Genomic DNA, 25,552 nt, shown 5'->3' with positions numbered 1-25,552 from the left:
TTGAAGCATCTGGGTTTCTTATGCTTGTCACTTAGGCAAGCCCCCTGCCAGGTGATTTGAACAGCAGTTCAACACAGCAGTCACTTGTTCTTTCTGTGAGCTGATGTCAGTATACCACTATGCAAATACATAAGAAAGCAGAGTGATGAAAGAGTGGTAAATTTTTTACCTTTTCAATCAAAAAAGAGGGAGGGGAAACCCACTTTCTTGAGGCTTTAAGGTTTGAGTCAAAGGACAAGGGGAAATTTTAAGAATTCCATGCTGTTTGTCATCTTTGAGGTTTCTATTTTCCCCTTGAAATTTTCACAGTTGGTCAAGGTAAGTGTCCTTCAGACTTGTCAGTTAATGGAAGGATGCTGTGTTCACTCCAGTAAAAACAGCAATAGCAATTTGCTGAATGAAGTAGTTTAGTTTTAACTATGTTTGCTCTTTTTATTGCCACCAAGGGTTGATCTTTCTGAGCTCAGGTTCTTTTCATCTAAAGAAGCAGAAGTGAGTAAAAACTATGGAAAATCACAGGAAGGCAATCGCTTCCTCCAGAAAACTTGTGGAGATACATTCTTCCTCTCATAAAAGAATCCCATGATAGCTACTTGATAAGAATGATGTGGAGTATTACTTGTGGAAAATAAAGGTGTGATTTCTCGGGCAGAGAAACATGTTCCCCCATTTCTGTGTCACACACCATCTAATTCAGCTAACGTCCTTTTTCCCTGTCTGTTACTCTCTAGCTTCAGAAGATTCCCTTGCCTTTCTATCTTAGTGTGCCCTTCCCCTAGAGTTTCTTCTGAAGGCAGTGGCATAGATAAGCATCTTGTAAAGCTCTGCATCTTACCTTTCTGGGGTTTCTCTTGGAGATGCTAATTTTACCTTTTCACTTGTTTGATACCTCAATCTAATGGGCAATGTTAGATGAATGCAGAAGGGTGAATGCTTTTTTACTTTTGGGTGGGAGTTTTGATCTGAGTTCTAAAGAATAATTTGAAAACCTCTAAATGCACATCCTTGACTAGTTCAACAGAAGTTACTTTTAAAAGCATATGTGGATTTTCTAAGCAAAGCAAGCAGAAATTGCTGTTTTCACATTGGGAATTGACCTGTGTAAATGAGGCATGACGAGTTTTGTAGTCATCCGGATATTTTATTCATAATGAAAAACTGTACCTTTGTGCAAATAGTTGGCACATGGAGGAGTCCCAGCTAATACTTGATGAAACTGTGCTAAATTTTGCCAGGTGTTTTTTTTTCCCTCCACTCTCAAATTTTGCAGGATGCAAATAAACTTCAATTTCATTTTGCTCTAAATCTATAAAATTTCAGTTGAGACAGCTTTGAGCCCTTGAATGCCTTGTGCTACTGTACTGAAGGGTGTGTGTGTTGCAGAGCTCTATTTATGTGTGCAAGTGAATGCAGCCCCTCAGTTACTTTGGTTTTACAACACTTCATAGGTACATGTGAGTCCATACATTCAGGACTTGTGCCCCTACAATGACTGGAAGGGAAAGGGTGTGCGTGTGTGAGACAATTGCAGTTATCCTTGTAGAAGAACCCTTGGATGTATTAAAAGCCTTTACTCTGAAATACCTGTAAGTACTTTACATCTCTTTGTGTTGGCCAGGCTCGCAATTCCTGGGACAGGGAGTCAAGTGAAATGCGCTATAAGAGGCTTCAACATTTGCTGGAAAAGAGCAACATCTATTCCAAATTCTTGCTAACGAAAATGGAACAGCAGCAACTGGAGGTAGGCGTATTCTTGTCTGCAGTGGAGATACTTAAGATGGGCTGTGTTGGTTTGGTTGTGTTTTGGTCGTTTGTTGCAGGTGCGCTGTCTTGTCAAAGTTTTGCTTTATCATTTTAAACTATGTCAAAATAGAGGCTTTTAGTGAGACTGTAAAAACAAAGTCTGTAGAGTACACAGAACCCTACGTTACCAATGTAATCTATGCCTGTTACCGTTTCTGTAATGGATAGTGTTATTGAAGGATAAAAATCGTGTGGGTGGTGTTGATTTCTTTTTTTTTTTTTTAGGAACAGCGGAGGAAAGAGAAGTTAGAAAAAAAGAGGGAGATGATGTTAAAATCTGCCAAGGTAAGATCAACCAGCTATTTTATGCAACTTTCTGAATAAAAGTCTGACAAATTATTATGACAATTTTGATCAAGGTAGATAAACTAAATAAGCTTGGTTAGCCAGTATTTGACATGCAGTATCTATCTAGTATGCAATATTTATTTTAACCGTAGTAAAACTGTTTATAAGTGCTTAAAAATTGCGTAACACAACAGTCATCTTAAGGAGATTCTTCTGACTAATTTATACTGAAGAATGGTTTCAATTTGTCTTGAGTTTTTTATTTAGGAATGATTGTTTAATTAACCAAGATGCTGAATAAGTAGTAAAAAAGATAAGCAGGAACAACTGCTTAATAGTAAGTGTTTCAAGAAGCTTTCAAAGGCAGCAGTTTGAGGCTGATTGCACTTTTTATTTGTGTCATGATAGAGATGGAAAAGAAGATGAACCTCTTCCTGTGTTTATTTCTAGGGTCAAAGTGCAGTTGATGGCAAAGATGAGAAACCAGGTACTGCATTAGGTATTGTCTCTTGTCAGTTATGGATTTTAGTTTTCTGAATGCTTGGTGTGTTGTATAAACTCAAATGTTATATTTTAGGTGCAAAGAAGAAGAGAGGAAGAGAAGATGGGACATACAACATCTCGGAGATTATGTCCAAAGAGGTAGGCCATAACTCTGAATAGGCTTATCTGGACATTTGTAGCACAGATTTTAACTGATGAGGCAATTGCTGTGTGACATCTGTATTTTAGAGCAATATGTTCTCATACATGACCATCAGAGATTATTAGCATGTAGAATTTATATACTTTTTTTTTTTTCAGTCTTCGGAGAGACAACTTGTTAAGAGACATCACCATTTGAATTTTCAGTTACCCCTTGTAATTCAATGCATTCTCTGGTGTGTGGCCGTGTTTAGCATCACATGTATGATTAATGATGTTGTATAGAAAGCTTTCTGAAGTATGTCCAGATTCTTCAATTAAAAGATCTCATCAAATACAAATTGTAGTAGCCTTTAAGGTTGAAAAGCACATAAGAATTTTTTTTTTTCTTTGCTTCCAGGAAATACTGTCTGTGGCAAAAAAAAGTAAAGTGGAAAATAAGGTAAGTTGGCACATGATACTGCAGTTTAACTGTCTTAAGGCCAAAGGGAGGGAGGGCTTTTTATACTTTATAGTGTATCTTTAAACTTTTCCCGTAAATAAACATCTCTCTGCTAGATATTGAAGTCATAAATTAGAAGTTTAGTGGTGTGCATGCTCTTAAATACTTACTTACAGAAATCCAAACTTCTGATTTATTTTTTTAACACTGAATTTGAAAGTCTCACACTTTATAGAACACCCATATTTTCAAAAATAAAGGACACACATAGAAATCTACTAAGAAATATTTGTGCTGGTGTGTAAGACCTTAAGACATCATTCTTAAGCATTCAAGCGTGGTGACAACAGGCTAACAGGTCTCTTTTGCTTTTGCTGTAGTTTAAAAGATACATGCACAGTATGAGTTTCTTTCTAACATTTTCTAGAATCTGCTTACAGAAGGAAAATAGCTTCATTAAATGCCAACTGCTGTGAGGAAGGTTTTAAGTCTGCTTCCTTTTATGAGTAGAAAACAATAAGCCAAATATCTTCAGTAGCTATCCCTGCTCTTCAGTTCTTAAGGAGTAAAGAATGCATTGAAATTTTGCGTGTTGATATCTCCCTTGGTAGTAATATTAACCTCAGAAATAAATTCCACTGAAGTTGACAGTTACTCAAAATTAGTCTTTGTGTCAGGGGCTTGCTTTCCTCATTGCACATTATGACTGGTGTAAAAATTTGGCATAAGTATGTTTTAGTTGGATGTTGATGTACATTCCTCTTGCCATGTGTTCCTTGAACTTCCTTCTATAGAATGAAAGTTCTTCTGATAACCTGTGTCCAGAAGACCTACAGAAAAATGGAGATTCAAACAGTGTCATTAAGGACAGATTGTGTCAAGCTGTACGAAACAGTGCCAAGCAATTCCTTGATCCAGTACGGAAGTTTAATGGACAACCCGTGCCTTTTCAGCAGCCAAAGATTTTTACTGGCGGTGTAATGAGGTGGTACCAAGTGGAAGGCATGGAGTGGCTACGGGTATGGAGTGATTGTTATTGATACTGAAATCTGTTGCTGATTGGAAACAGAGAAATGGAGGGGAAGATAGACTAGAGGTCTGTGGTAATAGTTTGATACAGGGAAGGTGGAGGAGACACAGTTCTTCATGATTTCTTATGAAGAACCTGGTGCTATGAAAATTGCCAAGCAGCAGATATGTTTCAGCATGGGAAGGATATCTGTGTTTGTAACCATTTTTTTAGACTTTTTGGTTGGTGTTCTCCATCTTCCCTTTGTCCATCTATTTTCTTGTTCAAGTCTACTGTCTTTGCAGCCTCTTTTTACAAAATACTTTGTGAAAGCAGAACTATGCATACTATTAAGGGACAGTTACTATTTTTCTCTCTAAAAACCTCAAATACCTAGCCCATAGGTGTTTAAAGACCCACTACCTTGTAGACTTCGCATGGATGAGTTTTCCATTCTCTGCATCTTGAAATCTAACTAGTAATACCAACACACCGTTTTAAAAATGTTTTGTCTTTAGTCTTTGAAATAAAAACACCCAAAGAAACTTGCCATAAAAGATGCCCAGATACATATTTAACTTCTGCCTGGTTTTGCTTGCAAGCCAAATTAGTATAACTTTGCTTTTTCATTATTGGAGCCAGACAGAATTTATTTTCATTCTGCTAATGATCTTGTACTTTCCTTAAGTCTTTTTATTTTTCTTACCACAAGCATATGTATCCTGTTCTAACAGGCTTAGGCTGAAGTGAGTGCCACTAGACTTGCTCACTGTCTTCTGTCACTGGAAAGCGCCTAGGGAGGACAGGCTGCTTCTGAGGGGAAAATCAGCTTCCTTAGTGGGGCCCTCAGTTATAATAATCTTTTTCATGAATCTTTATGATTAGTAGTTAGAGTAGCCAAAGAGCACTTCTGTGTCTTCCTTTCTGTTCTTTTGTGAGAGTTTGCTCTGTCACTTGTTAGAATAGGCAGCATGTGCACAAAGAACTTCAGCTGGAGCAGGCAGCTGTGTTCGTCAGGAGTTGCACCTTTTCCTGTGATAAAGTAGCTATGCCTGCAGAGGCTACTTGGTTAGATAAAACTGAAACATCAACATACTAACTTGCTGTTTTAGAGCTAGAGTGGGGAGCTAAGGGAATTCTTCAGAGCTGAGTAAAAAATACAGTTAGTATGAGCTGTACATGCAGTTGAAGTGCCTTTCGATATAACACTAATTTATATCCTTTTAAACTTCTGCGGGGTTTTTGGGTTTTTTTTTTTTTTGTGCCCTAGTCAGGCACTTAATTGGCTAGAAACATACACCTGCATATGAATAACTGATGTTTACAAGATGCTTGTATGTATTTTCACCATGGAGAAAATCTTCCTCATCTGCGATATAAAATGCATTCAGTGGAGAGTTTCCACAAGTGTTACATTCCTGAAGATGTCTGTTGTTCCTAAGGTGTGTTGGTTATTTTGTATTTACATTTCTTTTTCTATACATGCAGATGCTTTGGGAAAATGGTATCAATGGTATTTTAGCCGATGAAATGGGGTTGGGGAAGACGATCCAGTGTATTGCGACAATAGCACTGATGGTGGAGCGAGGAGTCCCTGGTCCATTCTTAGTGTGTGGTCCTTTGTCTACTCTTCCAAATTGGATGTCTGAATTCAAGAGATTTACTCCAGAGGTAAAAGAAGATTTTTTCATTTCCTTCGGTTTTAAAAAAGCAATTTATTCTTTATCTTGAAGCTTTCTCTGTGTAGAACGTAAGTTTAATTGCAGTTTTTGGTTGCTACGCACTGCCATGATGTGCTATGTATTTACAGCCTCCTTTTTACAGATAATTATCTCTACTATCTTCTCTTTAGGTTTAAATGAGCTTAGTTCACCTGACTTCTCAAACTGTTTTTTTCAGATTCCCCTAATGCTCTATCATGTAACGTCGTAAACTGGTTCGCAAAATTCATGGGCGACAAGGATCACTGCAAATCCATCCTGTGGTCATTACTTCCTTTGAAATAGCAATGCGAGATAGAAATGCCCTGCAGGTACCTAAGTTCTCCTGAAATCCCTCAGATGGGTGGAATGCATCATCAGTAATAGCCATGCTTTTGAATACAGTGCTGCATGCTGCCCATACAATGAGTCCCATGCTGTGGCATTTGTATTAGCATTCTCTTCTGTTTCATTGGTAGTAGTGGCTCTGGAATTTCATGTTTAAGAAGTTATTCAGACTTCCCTATCCAAAAAAGTAAGCAGATAGTTACAGCATACCTGCTTTTCTCATTACCTCTCTGTAGGTGATGGTGAGTGAGGCTTGGAGTAAAAGCTATGCTTAGTGTATAAATATCATGATTAACATCAGAATGGCTGTTTCAACAAGATGAGTTTCTTATAGAAGTTTTATTGTAGTCACCAAAGTTTTCTAAATGAAATCTAATGTAATCACCATGAAGCAGATTTATGGCATTAACTGTTTAGACTCAGCTCTTCTAGTCTAGCAGAGTGAGAATCAAAAGTAAATAGAATCTTTAACAGGTAGTATCAGTCTTATTAATGCTGCTTTCTGTCAGCTGGCATGTGTCTTGATGGAGTGAAACTAAGATTTATTGAAATAACCTTTCTTTTTGTAGCACTGCTTCTGGAAATACCTTATAGTAGATGAAGGTCACAGGATTAAAAATATGAACTGCCGCCTTATCAGAGAATTGAAACAATTTAATGCAGACAATAAACTCCTCTTGACTGGTACTCCCCTGCAAAACAACTTGGCAGAGCTTTGGTCATTGCTTAACTTCCTGTTGCCAGATGTGTTTGATGATTTGAAAAGGTAGGTTGCAGTCTGATGGTGAAAACTATTCCTGTTTGTTCTGTTTGGGTGTTATTGTGACTCTTCTAATATTAAACTTATATCAGCATGTAAAGAGCTATTTTATGGTATGGTTGTAATTTGGTATGATTATTTGCTGGCAAAGGCTTTGAAATGTGTCTTGCCTTCACACTTTGTTGTTTCAGAAAGGAAGGAAGTGATTGTCAGCTCTGTCATTAGTAGAAGCTCAACTCTGAGCTAAGGCTCGAGCATTTGAGGGGGAGATGTTTGCCTAATCAAAGGGCCTTGTGCTTGTTGAGGATTCTCTCAAGGTGCTGGGGGAAGCTGTGTGAGGCTGGCAGATGTGGGACCCATGAGAGACTGATCCTTTCCTGAAGCAGTATGGGGTCAGGTGTAAGAATGTTGCCAAAACAGTCTTTGGACTAATTTTGGAAAAAGATACAGACTAGATTGAATAAATTGTAGTGAATATTCCAAGCAATAGAAGTATTTTTACCAATCGCTAAAAACCGCAAGCATCTGAATTGGCAGGTATATTTCAGACATGCCTCCTGTTCACTCTTTATTCATCCTGGCTGTTAGTACTTTGTTTTTCTTAAATCACAGGATAAGACAAGAATAGCATTGTTAAATAATGAAGAATAATAGATGTGAAGTAAGCTATTTTTTTTTTTTTTTCTTACTTTGTTTTTATAGCTTTGAATCCTGGTTTGATATTACCAGCATTACAGAAACTGCTGAAGATATTATTGCTAAAGAAAGGGAGCAAAACATCTTGCATATGCTGCATCAGGTTTTCACTTATTTTTTGTGTTTTTTTTTTTTTCATGGTTTATTTCTATCATTGACCATTATTGTGAAGTGTGTCAAAATCTTGTTTGTGGAGCTGAATTCTGGGCCTGAGGCTTTTACTGTGACATTTCTTAGACGTGTGGGTTTTTCTTCCAATCATTACAGCACTTATAAATGCTGAAAGGAACAATATACCTCTGTGACAATGACTCATTTTTATTCTTGCAACTGAATTGAGTTTAGTCAAACTTCATCATGGTTGCTTGTTTCTGTTTGCCAGAAGATTTAATTGGTGTATTTATTTTGTTGAAAGGTAACTTTGAAGGAATTTATGAAACTTTCAGGTGTTGAACAGAATACCTTTTGACAAACTACTTGTATAATGTGCCTGTCTTCAAAACCTTAAACTCAAAACTTAAATGCTTACATAACTGTCATTTTTCCATCACAAGCTGATGGTGAGTTATAAATTGTATCTTCCAGATATAATTGTCATTTACAATGAACTTGTTAAAGGTTTGGGGCTTTCCTAGAGTAACTCGATTTAAGAAATATAACAAGTGAAATGAGCTGTTGATAATAAAATTACTTTCAGTTAATGAAAATTACTGAAAGGTCCGTAATATAGTTACTACTGCTCCCTTATGAACAACTTCAAAATTTTAAAAATGTCAGTGGATGTGGTGTTTGAATGCATGTATTACTGGCATGCACATAAAAGTTTTGGAGAAGGTATCCATATTAAAAAAATGAAATACAAACTCTGCAAATCAAGTCCCTTGCTTTAAATTGTCAAAACAGCTTTATATCACTAGGCCTGTTTGTGTGTTGTTTTGTTTTCAACTAGCGATGTTGAGAGCTTTGAATAACTGTAAGGCATCTGCTCAATGTTTCAGATTCTGACACCTTTCTTGCTGAGAAGACTGAAAACTGATGTTGCTCTTGAGGTTCCTCCTAAACGAGAAGTTGTGGTATATGCACCACTGTCAAAGAAGCAAGAAACTTTCTATACTGCCATTGTAAATCGCACCATTAGGAAGCTGCTTGGAAATAATGAGGTATCTGCTAATGTGGATATTAGAAATGTGTTTGCTCTTAATGGTTTATAGGCAAAACCACATTGGTATGGCTTCATCATCATTGTAATCAAACTGACTTTCTGCTGAAATTTGTAGTCTGATCCTTTTGTTATATATTGCAATGGCATTTGCTGTGGCTGGCCTCAGTGTGCACAGAACTAATACAACATAAGCATAAATATGTTCTTGATTACTTGTAGCCTGTGGGGGGAAAGAAGGCAGGTTTCATAGAGTTGACAATTTCTGCTGTAAAATCAGGAAGCTACTAATGCAGCTTTTAAAAATCAAGACAGAAGCTTTCAAAATCTATGATTATACACCTTTAAAATTTGGGCTGCATTTTCTATGCACTGAAACTTAGAGCTGCTGAGTCTAGATAGATATTGCATGATGCATAACACTGAGACCTCTTTCCAGTACTGAGAATTACTGGGTCAACATAGGCCTTTGAATCTGAAGCTGTCTGTTGTTGATGGCAATGTTATCATTTCCTACAGGAAGAAGTAATTGAGTTGAGTCCTACAGGCCGACCAAAACGCCGTAGTCGAAAAGTAGTTGATTATTGTGAAGAACACAGTGGTTCATCTGATGACTTGGAAAAATGGATCAGCAAAATGCAAGAGGAAGTAGAAAAAGAGAGGTGCCTACCCTAAGAGATTTTTTTTTTATTATTATACTGCGTATCTCACTCTTTGTTTTCTGAGCTTTGCGTATTCAAATTGATCAAGAAGAACAGAATTTTGTCGGTTGCTATCCTTGTAGCTTTATGATTTATTTTTTTGCTTTTAGCTAATATTTGCTGGGCCATGATAGCAATTACTAGGTTGTACCATCACTCATTAAAGTCACAGTTAAATAAAAGACATTTACTGCTAGACCTGTGGCCTTTGCAGGGTCTAGCAATAAATTTGCTTCTTGAGTCACTGTTTTCATTAGTCAGTCTTTTGTAGGTCCTGTGACAATAGTGCTGTTGATAACCCATAAAGAGCTAAAGTGTCCTAGGACAAAGTGTAATTCTTTGGGGCAGTTAAAACATTTTAGTAAGTGAAGAACTGTGTTTTCACCAAAGCCTCAAGGTCTAAGATAGTGTTGGGTGCCAGCTAGGGAAGAACTGCTTGATCTTAGTTATTTGGTACTTGAAATTTCATTGTAATAGCTTAGGTCCTGGCTATGGCTGGCAGTGAGGACAAAGAGCTGAAGAGCTTCGTTTGTTGCTATGTTTTGCAGACTTTCTGATAAACCTTTTGTCTCTGATGCCCAACTATGTTCACAGGTATACCTTTCACTGGCTCCAAGACAGGACAAGGGATAATGCTGGTGTGCTAACTACAGTTAACTCCTAGTTTTTTGCAGAATTACTCGGGAATACTTGAAGCAAAGTTTGGGCTCAAGACTGGAGAAAAGGGAGGAGTCTCATTTCCTTGCTAGATTTTGTAAAATACGTAGGCTTAAACTGAGGCCTAGAACCCAGATGGTCAGCACAGTTATTGCTGCATTGGTCACTTTCTGATGATTAAGATCAGAGTTGAGGTTTGGGACTGAGGAAGCTGAGGAATCATATTCATTCCTGAGTTTGATAGGGTCTGTTGGTGGCTCTAAATTGTCTCAAAGTCCCTTGGATGTAAGGAAAACCACGCTAATCTTCAGGGTTGAAATGTATTTATTTTGCTAGATTTTTATTGTAATCCTGCATACTTTACAAGAACAGACACTTAAATATATGTTTATATTAGTTTTGTGTGATGCATGGATCCCTGTGTTGGAGACATCACTTAGATGCAGAAGAGCTAAATAGCTGTATTTATTGTGAATCCTGTGCTTTGTACGTGTGACCAAAAAGGGATAGGCAGAGAGCTGATTTTGGAATAGCTTACGTATTGTTCCGCAGGAGACATCACCATTTGTTCCACCGAGGGCTTGCTTCTCTTCCCTTTTCTGTTGGGTGACTTGCACAAGTTGGGGTATTTTTTCTGTTTCTGATTAGTACTGACTGCCCTTTTGTATTTTAAACCGATGATGGCAAACCTGTCCCAAGTGTGACACTAGAAGAAGTTTTGTCTGATAATAGCTTTACTAAATATAAGGAATTTTGAGGACATGTGACCAGCATGTGAATCTGTTGCTTGCTTTTGGTTTTCTTATTTTCTGCTTTTCAGTATCTGTAGCATAATAAAGTGACACTTTGCATACTAATAAGGCGATGTATCTTTTCAAGGCCAGTGGTAGCAGTGAGCGTTCCCATGGATTCTGAGGTGAACCTGAAACTGCAGAATATTATGATGTTACTGAGGAAATGTTGTAATCACCCCTATCTTATTGAATATCCTTTGGACCCTGCTACACAACAATTCAAGGTACATATTTTAAAAAGATTACGAGAAAAAATTATTCCAGGCATTAGAAAGCAATAGACTGTGAGCTGACAGCAGTAGAGAGTGACCTTTTTAGTGTATTTGGCAAATGCATCCCCACTGAATTCCAGCAGTGTACTGATTCCGTTATTTGAAATTTCTTGCAGTAGCACTTGCAGAGACCAGTTCAGCCTCTGTGCACATTTAGCCTTTGCATAGTGATGCTTAATGTCCTACATTATGGCAGCACTCATCTGCTGGGAGCAGAGTTGCTGAATTCAGGCAGTAGCTGGGTTTCCATTGACTCGAGGTGTTTTAGGATCTGCATCAAGCTCTCCTCACAAAGGTTTCTTTTGAAAACAAAAACGCTGACCTTGGTGAACTGTTCATAGCGTTATATGCACTGCAGGAGGTGCAGTGGTAACTTTAAAGTGTGAGGTGTTTAAGGGCTGAACCAAGTACAACAGAGTTGTCTGCTCAGAGAATACAGCATTTCTTCTCCTCAAAAGGAGAGAAAAAAAAAATACCGATTACATCATGAGGGCCAGCTGGTAGCTTAATCTACACAAAGCAGTTGATAATATAGGAAACTATGCAGTAATTTGAATTGAAAGAATCTTAAGCAACTCAAAGTTGCTTGTATGTTCCAAGTGTAGGTTTGTGAGCCTGTGTAGTTGTGTTTCCTGTTCCGTGAGTGATTCAGCTGTGCTCAGGAGCAAGTTGTTGAAGCTTATGAATGTAAAGTTAATGCATGAAAAGGAGACTGCCCAGTCTGGGTGATGAGAGGAAATTATTGTAGAAAATGTAGAAAATGCAGGCTATTTGACAGTTGACACCACTTGCAGAAGCTATTACTTGATCAGGAAAATGGATTGGAAATTACTGAGTTGGCTGTTACATGGCTCAGGCCTGCGAAGTTTTCTACACCCCTGCTCTTAGCCCATAGCAAGAATTAGAAAAAGGAGTCTAAGGTAGCAGTGTGAAAACGTGTTCTGTGGACTTTGTCACTTGGCTGATGTGTTTGCAGTTACTTGTTTAGCAGTGCTTCCTTATAGCCAGTAGGTGGAAGTCTTAGGCGTTACAAGCCCTTTGGAAAAAATTAAAGTTACCAGGGTTTCTCCTTCCAGAAGTGGGATAAAAACTAATGGGGTTGGATTTAGTTTTGTCATGATTTAACTGATTCAATGTAGTTTGCTAAAGTTAGTGTTGCTTTTAGTTAAAAAGATGGTACAAGCTTGTTTCTATGAGAAGCTTTCATACAGCTTTTGTTAGTGCTTCTGAGTTGGGGAAACCTGTGATATTCTTGCCTCCTAATACATGATCCTCTCTTCCCTGTTCCAAGATTAATGAAGATCTTGTAAAAAATTCAGGCAAATTTCTACTCTTGGACCGAATGCTTCCAGAGCTGAAAAAAAGAGGACATAAGGTAAAACTTACGATTTGGCAGGTGGGCATAGTTGTCCTGTTGTGACCAAAGAAATGGTATTAAGGAATCTTCCTGCTTTTGTAGGTCTTACTGTTCTCACAAATGACTCAGATGCTTGACATTTTGATGGATTACTGCTATTTTAGAGACTTCAAATTTAGTCGATTAGATGGCTCTATGTCCTACTCAGAGAGAGAAGAAAATGTAAGTAGATGTATGTGCCCTTTGAGCCTGCTAGCAAATTGCAAATAGCTTGATCCTGTGACACTGGGATATTATTTTGTGCAGCATTTAGCCTTAAATAGGCAAGAGATATCTATGCTGAAAACTGGCATCCTTGCTGCTGCTTTAATATCTGCAGCTCAGAAATACTGAAACAATGAAATGTATGCCTAGAATGAGGGGTGCTCACTTACTCTGTTGCCTAAATACGATATGTGTTGTGTGTATGAGATGTGTATATAGTGTATCTAGATTGTGGAGATGCTAATCCTAATTTTATCCCTGCACGTATTGTTTCCTAGGATCCAGGATATGATGCAAACATCTGTGGGGGAGTGTACTGCAAGTCTAATGCCAAATAAAGTAGATTTCCAGAAAATTAGTTTTTTGTACCTAGTGGGACACCTGTCACTTCAGCCTGAAACTGCACGTGGATTAGTTCCAGTACAATCCTTTGTACTTGGTTGCTTCTAATGGTTTCAAATAACTACAGAATACCTTGCTACTGATACATATATTATCATGAAGAGCAGCCATGCAGGGTTGTTCTGGAAAACCATTTCTCTGAGGGTTTGCAGGGATGTGAAAGAGGAACGCATATATGGGGGAAGTATGCAGGATATATCATGGAGACGTGTTATAATTGCCATCTGGTCTCCAAATTATGCACTCGTGTTTTTGAAGATAGGGAAGAACAGTGGCAGATGACAGATATTCTAGCTCAAACTGTGCTTCCTTTTGTGCCATTTTTTTCTGTGCTGAGGAAAACCAAACCCTGCAACACATAAGTTACTACTGTTACGAGCTGATTCTTAATGAGGAAAGGCTAATTAGCAATATATTGGTGAGCTATAGTGACTTTTATTAAGCTGGTAAAATTTTGAACTGGCTTGCAGCAGAGGTGGGGGGATTAGTCAATTGTGTGCAAACCACAGTGTGGTGTGGGTGCAGGATGAGAGAAATCTTCAGGTCACCAGTCTGAAGTTCAGCAAGGCTCTGTGATTTGCCAGAGAATATGGACTCTCCTGGACACCCTCCCTTTTAGAGAGTTTGGGTAACTGCTTACCTGGCAGTGGGGTGATAGTTTCTTTTTCTCTGCTGTGATCAAAGGCCTGAAAATTACTGTACACTTGCAATTTTCTACCGGTATGTGACTGGTCAGAGTTAGGTAGACTAGGTTTTGACTGGTATTGCAAACCTAGCAGGAGCTGTGCTGACACTTGGAAACATCTTGCAGTGAAAAGTAGGCTTAATGGTGAGTAGGAGGCCAGAAAGTTACTTTTAGCTTCAAAGTAAGAGGAGGAGGTATACAGGGTGGCTGGAAGTTACAGTCAAGTTGGCATCAGGATTTTAGATGGTTGCTTGTGTCAAGAAGTGGATATGTCTTTAGGCTTTGGCAGGTTGGATTGTGCTTATCAAGTAAGAAAATACAATTGCTTCGCTTCTTGGTCTTGTCCTCTCTCAAATGCATGCAGTGTTTCTTAAAGCCTTGTTTTGGCCTCTGACAGTGTGTGCTGTATTTTATCTGTGTTAATATTTTTAAACACAGATGTCTTAAAGTAGAGCATTAACTATGTTGTGTTTGATTTATCTGCTGGTTTTAAATGAATTCTCTTCCAGATGCATCAATTTAATACTGACCCTGAAGTCTTCCTGTTCTTAGTGAGTACAAGAGCTGGAGGCTTGGGCATTAACTTAACTGCGGCAGACACTGTGATCATATATGATAGCGACTGGGTATGTTGACAGACTGTTAACCTAGTGAGAAGTGTCATAAAATGCTTTCTGTTGCTGCATTTGATAATTATTTACTAATCCATTATTCTGTAGACCATTCCTATAACTTTAATGAGGTGTTACATAAAGATAATAAAGTAGTGTATGCAAACATGTTATGTATGTAATACGCAGCCTTGTTTGAAAAGTTCTAGTTTATGAAATAAAATGTTAGAGCTGGTTTCTACAGGTAACCTGTTTGCCCCTGAGTTATACAGAAAGCAGGAAGGGTTTTCTTATTACTGTTGAAAGTGTTTCCTTCTTTAGATTTATTGAAGTGTGAATGTAGCTGGACTTTCTACAGGTTCCTTGTTTCTAACAGCTGCCATGTTAGTATCAGCCCCCTGAATTTCCTTCTGTGACTTGCCATATGTGTTTTAGCTAGCTAGGATTCTACTGCTCCTGTGAGTCTGGAGACAGGGTAGAAGAGAGGTGTGGAAGCACATGACTGAGGACCTCTGCATCTTCACTTATTTTAATAGACACCTCTGCTGTTTGCATGACTGTTCAGCTTCAGAAGAGTTGAAGCAGCTTCACGAATGGCTGAAAACTTTTAATCCCTTTTTTTTTTTTTTTTTTTTTTCTCCCCCCCAGAAGACACTTCCAGAATGGTTGAAAACTTTTTATCCCTTTTTTTTTTTTTTTTTTTTATCCTCCCACAAAAACCCTCACAAACCTAAAACTATGACACCCTCATCTAAATTTGTGATACAAAACATGCCCATCTGTTGGAAGCTGCAGCATATAGTGCAGAAGCTGTCCAAACTAGTTACTCTGGCTATGTAACTACAGCAACAGAACTTGTCAAGGACAAGTGTAAGAGTAGGGAGATACAAAATTCTATTATGCCACAGATGCCCTGCTTATTGCTTCTGCACTGACTCCTAGAGCTCACGACTGAAAGTGCTGCCTGTGGTATGTCCCTTAAAAAAAGGTTAATGGTTTAACTAACTTGTTTCTTCATCTGCTCAGAACCCCCAGTCAGACCTGCAGGCCCAAGACAGATGTCACAGAATTGGCCAGACAAAGCCGGTGGTTGTTTATCGTCTTGTGACAGCAAATACTATTGACCAGAAGATTGTGGAGAGAGCTGCTGCCAAGAGGAAGCTAGAGAAGCTGATTATCCACAAAAGTTAGTATCTTTCTCTTACAACTTCCCGTAAGCGTGTGTTGCTGCATTAAATCTTGAGAGAACTCCTACTGCTCTATCTTGTGACTGCTTAGTATTTTTTCTTAAATGCAAAAAAGCTTCATTCTCCCAACAAAATGGCTAGATAGTATTACTTTTCAAAATGCATTCTTAGACACATGGTGAATAACTTCTGCAGCAAACTAAATGAGAGCACTTCTGTTATTTCTGCAGTACCTTTACTAGTACATAAAGAGGGATGATGGGACACTGAGCCTACTTGGAAGAAATATAGGTAAAACAAGGCAATAAGGGAGTAGAGCTCTGGGCTTTTGTGGCAGCTTGTCAGATAGTTTGACTGAAATGCTTTTGGACTTTGAGCATTGAAAATGCTGGTGGTAGATGATAGGTCTGAGTTGATAATCTAAAAAATCAAAATTAGATGAACCAGAATATAAATGGAAAAGCAGATTGAAAAATTCTTCATGCTTGCAGTTTAATTTGTAACAGTTCTTCATTTGGAGCAGTATGCCCTCCTCATGACATCTAGACCAGTTATTTCATGATGTGAAGTTTAGCAATAGACTTTTCCAGTTGCACTGGCAAACTTGAGTAAGGAGTGTTCCTATTAAAATTGGTAAAATGAGTAGAAAATATAGAAAGTTGGTTGCTGGGAGGTACCTGCTAAAGCTGGTTGAGATTGCAAATCCTAGAGCTGTAATATCACTGCAAAAAAAAGTTCAGCATCCTGTTTGCATATGTCCGTCTGAATTTAAGAACAATATGTTCTAACCACTGTAGAACAGTCCTGTTTGAACAATAGTGCGGAATAGAACAATAGTCCTTGATTTTATGTGTAGAACAATGGTGCTTCTTGTTGTAGTTCTTGATTACATAGCTGGTCATACTCAGAAGTCTTTAGAATGCAGTTGGGTTGAAGTGGCTCTTTTGAGGCTAAATTTTTCTTGTTTCGGTCCCATAGGAATCCTGCTTTGATTCCATGGCTTACTCTGTTTGTCATACTTGGACAGTAGCTCCATACAGCATTTTTTCAAACACTAAGCTTACTTGAAAAATACAGTTCTTGTAACTTGGTATGGGCTTCTGACAATAATTAACCTTATATTAAACTTGCAAAGTAGGTAAAGGATTTCTTGTAGTATATTGGAGGAGGCAGGAAGCAAATTTTCGAGGGGATAAAGGGGCAGAAGGCCACACCTGTAACCGTCTGCTGCAGAGTACGCTGCATGTCAAGCTGTGGTTTGCCTCTGTTTTGGATGACGTTAGCCAATCTTTTAGATGCTTCCTTTATCCTAGCCTTTTTCTTTGTATTCTGTTTGCCACTGCTCTCTTCATGTGAGTGCCAGGACTGCCACCTGACTCATCTGTAGGCATGTTAATGACCATTTTAAGTAAGAAAAAATTGGTTTTTTTTAAACAATTTTATTACAGTCCAATCTGAAGTTAAAACTGAAGATTAGCAAGATGAGCGCACAAAACAGAGTGGGCTCTAACAGTAGATAACTGCCATATTCTAAAGGAGCAATGGGAACTGGGTGTAAGCTAAGCATCAAGTTGGGTCATGCCTTCAGCTTTGCAGTAAGTTGAATATTTATCTTGGTAACTGTTGGTGAATCTTGCAGCTTAGTTAGGCATGTCCCCTATAGGAACCTTTAGATCCACTGTGTATATAATATAAATATAAAGGTGATGTAATGGATCCTTATTTTGAATATCTAGAAAGTGGTAGAATTTTGGAGGAATGAATGAGGAAGGGATATCGGAAAGCTTACTTAACTCAGGCCTTTCCATGGCGTCTAACCAAGTAGGGTGTGTACTATACAAGTACTGGAGCTTAAGAACTGGAATTTGTTGCAAAGCAGAATGCTTTTTTGGCCTTGGTACCAGGTTTCTGTCCTGTGCTGCTGTTTTATTGACGAAAGTTGCCTGGCAAACTGTATGAGAACCAGCATGATTTTAGTTAAATCAGTAGAAGCCAGATTAAGAAGAAGTAATGATAAACTTCTGTTTAAAGTGTTAAGCACTTGATAGGGTCCTCTATATTTTTCCCTGTGTTGTTATGGCAACCCAAGTGCTAATTCAATGCCATATAGTTTGTGAAACTCTTAAAACTAAAAGGGAGAGACTAGATCACTAAAAATGCATGACAGGCCTGATCCTTCGTCTCAGCAGGAGACATTAAGGGCTTAGGGGAAGAACCCCATAGCTCAAACTCCACTGGAACTTGCACCTGATATGCACGTCACAGAGAAACAGCCAGTCCTTGGAGGTAGATGGGAAAAGGTGTGGGAAGGACTTCTGAAACCCAGATACAAGAAAGAACAGCAGGGAGTATGGTGAAAGAGATCGATAAAGGCTCAATAATAAAATGGGTACATGTGTTGATAAAAACTGAGGAAACTTGTCACAGAACAGTAAGCCTTGCCAGTCTTCTTGAAATGTGCAAGGCTGAGCTTGACTTCATCCATGCTTAGCTTTACTTAAGTAATAATTGTGTATAATTTTTTAAAATATTTGGGCTGACATCCAGATTTGTGTGTAGACAGGAATTAGCATAGTCTCTTCAAGAAACCAACCTGTCAGGTGTATTACATTGTCATGTCTGTCTACTCCATCAAACTGAGGGATGTTCTCTCTGCAACCCACATATCTTTCACATATTTCCTATCTTGTGGTTAATACCGCTTACTTTGTTTCAACCAGCTTACAATACAAAGGGAACAAACTTCAGTATCCACCATCTAACTTTATTTACAATGTTTTGACTGTAAGTAGAACTAATGGCTCTTCTGCTCTGTGTGTGTGTGTGCATGTTGAATTGGTGTTTCAATCAGTTTTTCTGCATCCTACAGCTAGAAGGTGAAAGGCCTGCATGTAAACTCTTCATGTATCTCTGACTTTTTCTCACCAGTTAGGTTATTAGCATATGGTGCGTTTACCTGAGAGCTAAACCAATGAAACTTAGCATTAGTTTTGATGTGCAGGAGTAATTTGTCCGATATGTGTATCTGGCATTGATTTAACATTTTACAGAATTTGTTCCTGTCTCTGTGTACTTTCTTAAATTTTTTTCTTTCTACAGATCAGTTTAAAGGGGGCAAATCTGGTCTAGCACAGTCAAAGAGCTGCCTGGACCCTCAGGAATTATTAGAATTACTGAAATCCAGAGACTATGAGAGGTATGCAGATTTCATATTTTTATTGGATCATGAGTTTATAACTTGCAGCTTGCCAGCAGCTGTCAGTTCTTTTCTCTTAAGTGGTATGTGGATCTTCATAGTGGAAAGAATGTCCTAGGGATTCTTCTGTGTGGGAAAAGTGACTTCTGTGCAATAGTAACTGTAAGATGCTTTTATCTTGAGAGATTATTTCTTCCTCTACAGGGAGGTTAAAGGATCTAAGGAAAAAGTAATCAGTGATAAAGATCTAGAGTTACTCCTGGATAGAAGTGATCTTATTGGTAAGTCAGTTTTCATCTGCTGGTTTGCTTTCTTTTTATTTCCCTCTGTTCAACAGTAAATTTGTATTTTGTAAAAGCCTTTATATATAGAAAGCTGCCATAGCTTTACTTCCCCACAGCTGTGTTGTATATCTTAAGAAGGACCCTTTGGCCCCTTTGCTGACATTTCCAACAGGATCTGCTGAAAAAGAAGCAGCTTACTTAGACAAAAGTATTCCAGAAAACTACGTTCATGTCTGCCTTGAGCATACTGTGAATGAAGAGTACAGACTAGGAGGTGTTCTGCAAAGCAACTTTCCCCATAAGTTGCTGTAATTGGATCAAAATAGAAATTACTCTCAGAAAAGATTTATTTCAACAAACTTCTTTAAAAACCTATTTTGATACTATCATAATTTAAAATATAACATTGAAGGGGTTGGACTTTTCAGAGTTACTATGGCTTGTCAGTGGATCAGATATTTAAAAAAAATTAGATTGTCTGCAAATTCTAGTGCTTGATCAGGCCAAGCTGCTATATAAAAAAGAAAACAACCAACCCTTAAATTTTTTGATAAAGGAAAAAAGTCTTGTCCAGATCATCTAAAGTAGATTTAGAATGAATGCTTTGCTTCCTTCAGCATCTTCAGCAGAGGTAAGCCTCAAAGCATACATACATGAAACAATCAGTAATTACTGGATTTAGATGTAAAAAATGATAGCTAGCCTTACATAAGTGTGATATATATATTTTGAGTAAAATAACTTTGTCTTAGGAGAACTATTGCTATACTTTTTTTCATATATTATGTAAAGAAATTGTTCTATAAAATTGCTTATTTCAGTTAACTGACTGCTAATAGAGAATATTATTCTTGATGCACTGGTATATGGTCTGTATTTTTACAAGTTCAGGCTGTGAAACAACCTGATTTATTCTTTCAAGTTGGAGAAGGTGCTGTTTATTTTGTGTTATTGGTGTCATCATATTTTAAATGGTTGCTTATTGCATGGCTGTACTAAGCAAATTTAGTATACTAATTTTCTGGGGAATATTTACTACAGTGAACTATAGTTAATGCTTTAGAACTGAAATGCCACCCATATGCCATAATTATTGTTTGATATAAAGACAGTACTTCATTAGCTTTCTATTTGCAGTGATTATGTGCTATATATTTATAGTGATTGCAAATGCTAGGAAAACAAGATGTAGGTCTTTGAACTTTGGAAAATAATATTGCTTAGCAGAGCCGTAATTCTGTCTTCTTCCTAGTAACTTCACTAAAAAGGTTTACTGCATTCTCTTTTATTCTTAGGAAAATGAGACTAGTTCATGGAAACTTGTAGTGGCTAACTGTTGATGAAGGAGCAAAATGATTTTAGCAACTTGCTTTTCAAATCCAAACAAAAATAGATGCAACTCTTATGCCTGCAGTAGTTAGGTTGCATACACTCCATGTATCATTGGTGATCTTTTGTTTTAATCCTAGATCAAATGAAGACCTCTGAAAAAATGAAAAAGGAAAAAATGGGTGTCTTTAAGGTCCTAGAAGAATCATCAGATTCCAATGCAGAATGTGTGTTTTAATGTGCAAATGTGGCCTGTATCCTTATAGCACAAACGTATGACTGACATCAGATCTTCCAGAGATGTTACTTACGCATGCTACTCCTTTATGCTGACTTTCTTTAAGGCATCTTTCAAATCCCTTGTGTTCCTTCAGTGAAATTTAACATGTTCTACATGATAATGCAGGTGATAGTTTCATGTTGTAGCTTTGGTAGGCTCTCAAAGAATTAAGAAAATTAACATGTTTTACCTTTACAGCTGGGTCCCATGATCAGTGGTAAAAACTGGCAAATTTGTGTTAAAAAAAAAAACAAAACACAAATCTTCCTGTGGAAGTCCTAAAACTCTTCCTTTATCTTTTTTTTCCCCCACCCCCTTCTCCTTATATGGTGTGAATTATGGTTTTATTTGTAAGGGAGAGAACATGTCCCATTGTTACAGCCATTTGTGTAGCTTCTGTGTTTTAACTTCTGCAAATTATTTTGATTAAATAAATGTCTGGTTTGTTTTAAAGGTGTAGGGGGTTTATCATAGCTTCTTAAATAAGTGAAGCTTATGTTGTGTCCATTAATTCATTCTCTACCTACTCTGGTTAAGGTGCTAAATATAGCACACATTTAAAGAAGAAGAAAAAAAAACCAACAAAACAAGACAAAAACCCCACAAACAAACAAAAAAACAACACAAACCCAAAACCCAAACAAACAGAAAAAAAAAAAGCAGGTTGACTTTTTCTGGTGCAGGCATTACTTCAGTAGTGACTTGCTTGTCAGCTTGCACAGATAAGGTGCTTGTTTGAAGCATGTGGAGGGGGAAAGTGCAGAATATCTCTGGGGCTGTGTGGATGACCAAGGAGTACTTTCTGGAAGGGAAGCCTTTGAGACTCCTGTGGGGCAGAAAGGGCAGGTGAAGGATACTACTTGAGTATGTTGCTTCAAGCAATGAGGCTTTTAGTGAAGATGTTTTTCTCAGTATCCAACCTATCCTCTGGTGTAACTTCAGGCCATTTTCTCGTCCTGTCCCTTGTTACTTGGGAGATGAGACCAACACCCACCTCCCTCCGTCCTCCTTTCACGTAGTTGATAGCAGTAAGGTCTCCCCTGAACCTCCTTTTTTCTCCAGGCTAAACAACCCCAGTTCCCTCAGTTGCTCCTTGTAAGATTTGTGTTCTGGACCCTTCAGCAGCTTCATTGCTCTTTCGATGTGCTCTGACACCTTAATGTCTTTTGAGTGGTGAGGGGTCCTTACTCTTTTGAGTTCTGGTTTGTGAAAATGTCATCTAGGTGTAATTAGAAGCTGCAGTCATGGAATTGCAGCTGGAGCTGTCACAGTTGTACTAGTGATGCCAAGCCACAGGTAAAATGGAACAAAATAAAATCCTGTCTAATCCATCAGACTTTGGAAACTAGCTTCCAGTCACTTTATGATCATAATTACTTTCCATAGATAGTAATCTGATTTCATGATAGAGCAGAAGTTATTTTCTATTAGTGAGAGATGTTTATCCTTGCCTCTATAAGGAAATAAATCTTTTCAGTTGGTGAGTAGGCTGGCTTTGACCTTTGGCTGTTGAAAGCCTGGTCTTGTTTCTAATTGTTGAAGACAAGAGTTTCCAAGTTTTCTGTTCAGTTACTTATTAGCCCAAATAATGCAAAGTCCAGTATGTGCTGTCTCCATGTGTTACTTGTATTTGCTGAGCTACTATGCTAGTCTCCTTTATGCATCATTCTATGCTGGCAAGACTTAAGAGTAGATGGAGCTACAATAGTATCTAAAAGGAATAATTGTAAAAGTTTTAATAGCAACTAACATAACTGCTTCCACATAGGCATACCCAACTTTTGACGACTGATTTACCATTTAACCTGCACAGCTACCTGATTGTCATCACAGGGCAATATGGTGGGAGGTGTCCCTGCTCATGGCAGGGGGGTTGGAGCTAGATGATCTTAAGGTCCTTTCCAACCCAAACCTTTCTATGAGTCTATGGTGGAAAATAAAAATGAAAAAGTTTCTATTCCATAGCCAGCATAGCTAGGATTTAATACTTGCAATCTTCCTAAAACTGCATAAACTGGCATTAATGCTAATGGGAGCATTAGTGAAATGTAGTTGCTGTTCATTAATGTGTGGAGCTTGACGTTCCGTAGAGACTTTGTGGAGCCATGGCTGCTTATGTAGCCCACCTTCAAAAAGCAAAAGCAATGCATATTTTTTTCATGTTTTTTGCTTACTGCCATAGAAGAGCCCATCTTTCCATCCCCTGTTGGTTTTAAGCTCCCAAAGCAAGCACAGTGCCTTCTTTGCATGACCATATAATTCTCATGCCTATAATCATGAGTAATGTTCACACTTGCTATCCAGCTAAGCTATGAAGGAGCAGTCCACCACTTGTGCACTTACTGCTGACAGGCAAACCCTGGGGCATGCTGCAAGGGGTGCTGGTATTTTGGAAAGCAACCTTTCTTTCTGTATCAGGGGAGATACACAAGTAAATGCAATAATGATAATGTGAGGATGCTGCAGGGAGTGTAGGGAGGTGACTGGTGCTAATGGTTTTTAACTGTTCTGGGTGAAAAAGTGTCCCCTTGATTGTCTGTTAGAGGGAAGAAATATTTCCATGGCTGCGAGACACATTCTCAAGCCATAGATTTGTCCTGGTGATGGAAGCAGTGCTCCTGTCCCATGGTGCATCCAGATGCACTCAGCTGCTGTTCCTCTTGTTGGGGGTGTTTGCAGATGCTCGAGTTGAGACCAAATGCATGGACAAAAAGATGGGGTCTCAGCTTGCTTGTATGTTGCTTCTATTGTTTCTATTTGCAAGGGTTTTTTTGTTTTTTTTTTTCTTTGTTAAATCTGGTGAGCAGTTCGTATTCTTGGCCAGGGAGGACTGGGCAGAGGCTGCTAGTGGTTTTTCCAAGTGATGACAAGAAAATGTGTGGTAAACTTATCTCACATGTTAGAATCTATTTAGTGGCATTTCACCAGCACTCAAGTGCTCTTTGCACATACCATCCTTTGAGTATTTTTACTTACCTGCCTAGCAAAAGATGATGATTTTTGAGCTGCCAAGCACCATGGGTTGCCATTATCAAATGAAACTTCATGTCCAAGCTAGAGCAACTGGCCTTGCTGCTCAGGGCTGTTTTGCTGCGGGGATTGTGGTGTCATGGTGTGCGGTGTAAGGAGACTCATCATGAGACCTCTGTCTCCTTACTTAAGGGGCTTTTAACCCTTTCCTGTCTTATTTCCTTGGGGTTAGCTCTGTCAAGTCACTGCAGCAGCAGGGTCTTTTTGATTGTGTAGACACTTAAGAAATGATTCATGTTGTCAGCTCAGAGGGCATATGTGCTCCTCTGGCCCATGCAAGCCCTCTTCTCTAGCCTGCCATGCCCAAAGCTCCTGCTGTGCTTGCAGCTTTCCATGCTGCAGCTGAGCTCAGCAACATGTGCTGTGTGAAGGGGGCTCCTGCCAGCCAACAGGGAGGAGCAGCACAGGACCCTGTCTGGAGCACAAGAACAGGAGATGCGGTGGTGGCAAGGAGAGGCCATAACTAGAAACACAAGTAGCCTAGTCCATGTGACAAATGACAGATTGTGCTTTGTGCTGTGCTGCACACCTATGTGAGACAGTCCCCCCTTGGCAGGCTGCTAGCTCACTTACAGACTGCCTGATACACTTCATGATAGGAACCTTTTATGCATTTCTTACATTATTGTTAAATTCTGGAGCAGGCAGCTCAGTGTGGTTGCAGACATGACCCCATTTAACCTATTTTGTTATTGTTGACAAACAATTGCTCTGTTAAACTCCAGAGGAATTTGGAAAGTCAGACTACAGTGAACACTGCAGTTGCCAAGTATTTTGTCCTGCATACATTCCTTTTCTCAGCAAGCTACAGCAGAGAGCTATCAAAGTCCGCCTTAAGTAATGAATGTGAATCGCCCCAGCTAGCCTGTTCCCATAGCAATAAATTGGATCAACTCTGGTATCTGCAGAGAAACCTACACCTCCAGAGCTACCCCACAAACCTTTTGTAGTACCCGGCTCCTGCGTCATGCCCCGCACAATCTGTGTTTTCCCAGCAGTGCTGCCAGCCCTCAGCGCAGGAGCTCAGACAGGTGATAAAGTGCACAGCGCTGGACAAAGCCAGGCTTGTCTGTTTGCTGGGGTGGGGAGGGCAGGGGGAATGCCAGGCACTGTTCAGGATCTTCCATCCTGACCACCTGACACAAGAGCAAGCTCGTGAGGTTATTTGGAATGAGCCCTGTTTTGCTGACAGATGTTTGTACAGTAGGAAAACATCCAGTGACTTTGCAGGCACTGGCGGGCTCAGCCCACCTGCTCGGGTTGGGATACAGCACCCCAGATGGCCCCGGCAGCCAGCATTTTCCTCCTGCCATGTGTGGTGGGCAGCAAGGAGCATGCGGTGCTGAGAGCAGCCACACTCTCACACCATGGCAGGGCAGGAGCACCCATCTGAGGTGTAGCCAGAGCAATTTGTTCCTGCAGGTTTACTCCTTCAGCCCTGCAGGTCTGTGCTCCCCACTGCTGCGCTGGCTTTTTGTCCAGGCCAGCCTGCCTGCAGCTGCCATCACTGCAGCATGGAGAGCCTTTCCCTGGGGAAATGGGAGAGAATTAGCCCCCACTTGCAGCAGTGAGGGGAGATGTCACCCCAGCAGGCCAAAAACCCACCCCACTCTCACCTTGAAAACTAAAGCTTCTGTGTTAATATCTGGAGTT

General features: G+C 39.1%; 1 protein-coding gene across 1 annotated transcript; it reads left to right on the top strand.

Moving 5' to 3' along the window:
* Positions 1-505: 505 nt before the first annotated feature.
* Positions 506-21,095, top strand: HELLS (helicase, lymphoid-specific). Its single transcript, XM_010014851.1, is given in 22 exon segments — positions 506-554; positions 1,617-1,741; positions 2,029-2,088; positions 2,542-2,578; positions 2,669-2,733; positions 3,137-3,178; positions 3,973-4,197; positions 5,676-5,858; positions 6,087-6,109; positions 6,111-6,219; positions 6,805-7,001; positions 7,698-7,794; positions 8,690-8,851; positions 9,370-9,512; positions 11,088-11,226; positions 12,566-12,649; positions 12,734-12,853; positions 14,492-14,608; positions 15,620-15,779; positions 18,880-18,976; positions 19,181-19,257; positions 20,730-21,095. Coding segments are annotated over 22 exon segments (2,409 nt in total). The 3' UTR covers positions 20,828-21,095.
* Positions 21,096-25,552: the final 4,457 nt, after the last annotated feature.

This window comes from Nestor notabilis, unplaced genomic scaffold, assembly GCF_000696875.1.
Source record: "Nestor notabilis isolate BGI_N333 unplaced genomic scaffold, ASM69687v1 scaffold15375, whole genome shotgun sequence".
Taxonomy (NCBI): domain Eukaryota; kingdom Metazoa; phylum Chordata; class Aves; order Psittaciformes; family Psittacidae; genus Nestor; species Nestor notabilis.
This window is presented reverse-complemented; position numbering and strand designations above follow the sequence as displayed.